The sequence below is a fragment of the Natrix helvetica genome (assembly GCF_964273705.1).
Source record: "Natrix helvetica genome assembly, chromosome: 1".
NCBI lineage: Eukaryota > Metazoa > Chordata > Lepidosauria > Squamata > Natricidae > Natrix > Natrix helvetica.
This window is the reverse complement of record NC_138548.1, coordinates 258,979,352-258,985,351: the sequence shown is the minus strand read 5'-3', so window position 1 is coordinate 258,985,351 and position 6,000 is coordinate 258,979,352. Positions and strand designations below refer to the sequence as shown.

At 40.9% G+C, this 6,000-nt stretch overlaps 1 protein-coding gene across 2 annotated transcripts in view; it reads right to left on the bottom strand.

The window, feature by feature from the left end:
• Positions 1-654: 654 nt before the first annotated feature.
• The window catches only part of GIPC1 (GIPC PDZ domain containing family member 1), a 29,770-nt gene continuing 24,424 nt past the window's right edge, over positions 655-6,000 (bottom strand). For both annotated transcript variants that reach the window (XM_081931963.1, XM_081931964.1), the window contains exons 5-7: positions 4,022-4,134; positions 3,474-3,555; positions 655-3,221 (exon numbers count right to left, since the gene is read on the bottom strand). In XM_081931963.1, coding sequence (XP_081788089.1) covers positions 3,070-3,221; positions 3,474-3,555; positions 4,022-4,134 — 347 coding nt within the window. In that variant the 3' untranslated portion in view covers positions 655-3,069. The remainder of the gene's footprint in view (positions 3,222-3,473; positions 3,556-4,021; positions 4,135-6,000) is intronic.

Genomic DNA, 6,000 nt, shown 5'->3' with positions numbered 1-6,000 from the left:
TAATGAATCTCAGATTAGACCTGAATTCCATCTCATCTTGTGCATCCTGAAACAAATGAACAAACAGACTTGTCCTACCTCATTGTTTGTTCTTTATCTCCCATGGGGGGAAGTGTCCCATTTCCCAGCCCAAACTTAATTAGCAACACCGAATGTTTATTCCTGCTCTGGGCTTCTCAAAGATATAGCTGATAGTCCCAATCAAATGCTGGCAGAAGCATCCAAGACAAAGCCTAACACCCATCTGCTCTGTAGCCTCTGTGGGGCAGTGATTAGCTATAGTAGAAAAGCTGGGAAATAAGAATGCCCTCTAACAGAAGCCACTTTGGAAAGATGGAGAAGCAGTATTATTCTTTCTTTTAGATTGGCTGGTGTGTGTGTGTGTGTGTGTGTATGGGCACATGCATTCGCTTGAATGTTGTTTTTTAGTTGATCTGGGCCATCCTAATGATTTTCACCAGTCTCCTTCAAGCTGGTAAGACGCTGGGGAGCCAGGATCTGCTCTTGCCTATCCTTTTACATACATCTCATGATTTATATAACAAAGCCTGCGGTCAAAGAGCATGATGCTATTGATCTTTGTAAAGCAGTTTTGGAAATGAGTGCTTTTAGATTGTCTATTTAAAGACAAACAACATTCCAAAAGATAAGATCTTTAAAAGATTCTTCAGAACATCTTCAATAACTTTAATGTTTGACTCATATTATGTAGAATTAATATGAAAGGAAGGACGTGAAAAAATAGCTTTTAAACACCCCAAGTCCATTGCATAGGCCTAGTCATCCAGTTTAGCAGTCACTGCAGGATCCCGGAGGGTCGATTAAAATGCAACTGTTGGCTCCATGCAGTAGATCCTCTGGCTCAGCTTCACCTGGAGAAGAATCCTTTTCAGTGATCTACAGACTGGTCCACATGAGCCAACTCAAGAGACAGGCGACTGCTGCCATCCCTTGCCCATCTTTTTCAAACTGCAGCTGTGACAGGGCACAGGTCTAGAGGAGAATTTCCAAAGCTTGAGAAAAATAACGGGGAGTAAAGCTTCTCAAGGGAAGAGTCCCCCCCCCCCCCCAAAAAGAGCTAAAATAAAATAAGACAAAATTCCGTTGGCTGCAGCCGGTTTCTTCTGTATTGCTCTGGATGCATTTCTTTTCCCAATGTGTAAGAAAGATTCTCCAACCCCTTCCACAGGTTCAGTGCCTTCTTGCCATTCTTACCGGTTCATTAATTGTAATTAACTGTTCTAAACACACCACAATGCACACAGTTTAATAGTATTGATATATTTTATCTTAAAGACAATTTACTTGCAGAATACAAAAATAGGTCCAAGGAGGACATGGTGCCTGTTTTCCCTAAGAAGTTTCCAGTGCCAGGACACAAGAAACAGCGAGGCTTAGCAGAAGCCTCACACGCTTTGCACTTGAGGTATGATCCAGAGGCCTGCAAGCTCCATATCTTACCTGGAATTAGTGTTTTAGAGATACAGTAAGTGGGCTGAGGCCGTAAGGTGTATGTGAAGATGATGTTATTAACTACTGGATAATTACAGTAATGGATTGTGGCACAGGGGAGAGGCCCAGAATTTGAGAATGAACACATGGGTGAAAGTATATAAATAACAAGAAATGAACTGGGCCAACCCTAGGAGGTAGGTCAGCAGGACAAAATTAGTTCATACAGACATTAAGGGTATGCCCATACCTAGACAACAAGGGACTTCTGCTGCTGCCCTTACTCCTGGAAAAAATCCCCAAATTTGGGGGGGAAAAACCCCTTACTTTGAAAAGAGAAGTTTGCTATAGTCAGCTTAGAAAAGGAATGTTCTAGAATTGGTGCAATGGAGGAGAAAATGCCACTGAATTAATGATTCAATACAGTTCCATCCCCTGAAAGAGAGAACACGCACAATAGCCTTTGTACTATCCACATATCATGAGTTGGCGGGGATTAAAAGCCTAAACATAGAGCTAAAAAGGGCAGGGTGGGTGAGGCTGAAACCTGCATGAGAGAGTAACATTCAAACAACAGAATGTGCCAGACCCATCCATAAGGACCAGTATTTGGGGGAACAGATGTACGCTATATGTGCTCTTTGTAGCAAATTGACTGTGTGTGAATTATTTTCCAGCCACAATATTTGAGGTCATTGATTAAAAACAGATCAAGTTCAGCAACAGATGCCTAGCAGAAATCAGCAGTTATGCTTCCTAGTTGGAATCTCTTTTAACAACTGATTGCCACTCGTACACATCTAATACATGTCGGCAATTGGATGGAACAAAAGGTTAGTAGTTCTTAACCTAGTTTGTGCTAACCTTGAGCAGAAGCATCACTGTTGCATCTTCTAGCTAATGTCTCAGTAAGTCACCAGGATGAAGGGGACAAGACCAAGTGAGATGTTCCCAAATGGGAGGGGCTGTTTTTTTTTATGTGTCTCGTACCAACACAAATGACGGGTGAATTAGGGAAAGGTGACCAAGCTTTCAGAAGAACTAGGAAGCGTGTGTCTCCTCGGGCACCAACCTGCTCAGAGCAAATATGCAGAGCTAGGAGCCAGGATCTCTCCTCCGGTTTTATTAGAGCTGAAAAAGCCAACTCCGTCCATCCCTCCTTTCACTCAGCTCCCATGGAGGATATCCGATTCTCAAAACAAAAACAGCTCGTCATCTATCTAAATCTGAATGGCTACATCAGTTATGCTTGCTCCCGAACCAGAATAAGCTTAGGAATCCAACATGCAGCAGCCACACCTCTCTAAGAAATAGCAAACTGTATGAAGCGACTGGTAGCACCTAGCTCAGACTAGAACACAGAGCAAACCGAATGGCTTGGTTGTACCCAGGGCTGAGGGAATTTCCATCAAGAGGGGCCTGGAAGCAAGCAGCAGAAATTCTGCCCCCAGTTCACATTACACTCCGGTCAACAATGCAGATTACTTATTGCTCTAGGATCCCTTCCAATCAGTGGGCCCAGCATCAAAGGGAAGGGCGCTGTAGGGTTCCAGAATCACCACTGGTCTGTTCATAGTTTCTGTGGGGGGGGGGGGGTTTCCTAGTATGTTTACCGTCCTAGTAGCGCCCAACCTTGGCATCTCCAATGCTTCCCCAGACATCAAAGACAAACTCATCTGGGAAGGCAAAATCACCCAGCTGCTCATCCAATGCTTCTGCAAATTCATCAGGATTTTGCTTGTCCTTGCCCAACTCCACCATGGTAGCAGCTGCAGAGGAAGAAAAAAAAGAAAAAAAAAGAAATGAGCATTAATTTTATCCCCAAACATTTTTATAGGGCTATGTGCGCATAGTTTATAGAACTAAGCATAAATCTAAGGAAGGGCACGAGGAAACTCTCACATTTATTTCTATTCCTAAGCACAGGAGTAAAAGCAGGCAGGAGTAGGCTGTGATCAGCCACAACTCACTGCCTGTCATCTCTTAGCAATTTAGCATCCAGATTTTTTCAAAAAACTTACCTAGCTCTGTGTCACGGATACCCATGTAGCTCTCCAGAAGATCGTCAACCTTCTCAATGGCCTTTTCCTCAAATGCAGAGGGCTGTGGGGGGGGGGGAAAAAAGCACACTTGCCAAAATAGCAACAATATTCCCCTCCTGCTAAACAACCCACATCGCTATACCCAGTAAGACATAACTGATGGTGGTTACAATGCAGCAAAATACCTTGATAGAGATAGGAAAAATGAATTAAGAGAAACAATATGAAAGGAGTTCAAGCGGGAAGACTTCTGATCCAAGATCCGCAAAACGTAAGCTTGGTAGAGCAGCCAATCTTTATAATTGCTTACAGCTGATTCACCACTTTTTTTTTAACCACACAGAATGTGGAAGGAAGGTGAGGCATAGAAAGATGAGGCAGCATAAGTGATGAAGGACATCCTTTTCAACAGAGCTTTGTAACTATCTTTGTAGCTGTCTTATCCTTGGCTGGAAGGAAGGGCTCCACTTTCTCAACAGAGCTACTGATCTTTCTGATTAATGTAGTTGGCATCTTGGAATACACACCTGTTCTTCCACGGTGGCTGGTCCCTTGGCCCGTAGACGTAGAGTGCCCCTTCCTGTGCCAAGTTGAGCACATCCGCTGTTTTTGCCTCCTTTGGACCTTTGGCTGATCATGTCTAGAGCAGAATAAGACAATGTTTGCTGAGGTTTTGCTTGGTTTGCACAGCAGAAATCCCAGTTTAAAAACCAACATAGGAAAGAGCTTAGTTTCATGTGCCCAAGCAAGAACTTCACAAAAAATAGCTACTTATCATTAGTGAGTATTATGTGTTCATAATCAAGGGTTATTTTTCAGGTTTGGGGTGTGCCACTGCTAACCCACATTTATTAGGTTTTCAGTAACTTGTTAAAATCAGACAAGCATCATGATGTACACTGACCCAAACAGATAAGTTTTTACATTACTGGCATACTGAAATGTTTATGAATTTAAACTCAAATAAAGAATATCAGAAGTTCAAATCCCCAGCAAAGAACATTGAATCCTTTGATATCAGTGACTGCTAGTAAAAAATGCAGCTTCAAAAATGTTAATTATAAGAGTCTGGAAAGAGCATTATAAAATCGTATTTCAAAAATGTAAGTGCACACATAGGAAATAGATTGTCATCGGAATTGGGAAGGCTAAATATGTGAGACAACATAAACCCAGCAAAACAGAAAAGAAAAGATCTGCAAAACATAAAAAAGAATCTGAATTGCAATACCAATCATGGGAAAATATGCCCACACTTGGAAGAGTGGAATGTCAGGGAATTGAATTTTTAAGTGATACTTCTAAAAAATGACTATCTAATGCAGATCTTTCACATTCATTCCTCACTCATTCCAAATTGGGAAATGATAATAATAATAAAGTTTACTTACTCCAGTAGTAACTTTCATACATGTAGTTACACAATTCTTTCTGGCATGGCTTATTGTATATCTGAGTATACTTAAGAATGGAACTTCACCTTAAGGACAAATTGGGAATGCCTATGACAAAGGTGATGTGGCACCCATCAGGCTAAATAATGACTTCTGTGGTCCCATGGTACTTTTGCCTTTATGGACCCCTCCTTCCATTAAAAAATGGTATTAAAATTATATTTTATAGGATTTCAATGTTGTCTTCATATTTTTACAAAGAAATAAAGAATAATAAATAATCTAAATATTATTTTGTAATAATAATCAAGAGTTGCTTATCAAGATTAATGATCTCTATCGCACATCATCATTGCTAAATTTTAGAATCCCCTTTTTTATGGGCCCTAGTACCGAACAGATAAGTTGTTCCTGGAGTACCCATGGTAAATTAGAACAGAGTGCTGCTTCCAGCGGAACAAAAAGGAAATCTGTAATTTGCCAACGGATTCGCATCTCTTCAGAAAGGAAAAAGGACAAAATCCAGCTCTATAATTAACCAAAGGAAGCATGACCAAAAAAGTTAAGTAGATGCAATACATGGAAATGTTTGCATATTTAAAGAAAGCCGTCACAAAGACTTTGCACAAGTTACTTGACATGGTTCCAGGTATCACTGCGTATCTTCTATGAAAAGAATGTGTATTCTTTGACAAATTGCAGTCCCCATTTCCTTTGGATAGCTTTAGCAGACTTTCCAACTTTAGGGCAAATTTAGATGGATCCTTCAATCAAGTATAACTTTACCACTGCCAAGGTTTGTTGGAGGGGAATAAAACTGGCACTAAACTGTGTCCTTGCTCACTTCCTATAAACAAGATTTGAAGTGGTGAAACTATGAGCCGTAAGAATCCTAATCACTTTGCTATTTCCCTTGTTCTGCAATCTTTTGTATCTTCGTTGCCATTGCTGTTTTGCAGTCTATCTAGTAGCCATTAAGGGCCTGCCCTTTGCATATAGCTGTCTAAAAATGGTCCCATTGACTGAACATTTAAAAGATAAAAATACAACTGAAACTCAGTCCAAAGTGATTCCTGTTAGGGCACTTCTAGAATTTATTTTCTGGCTTCCAG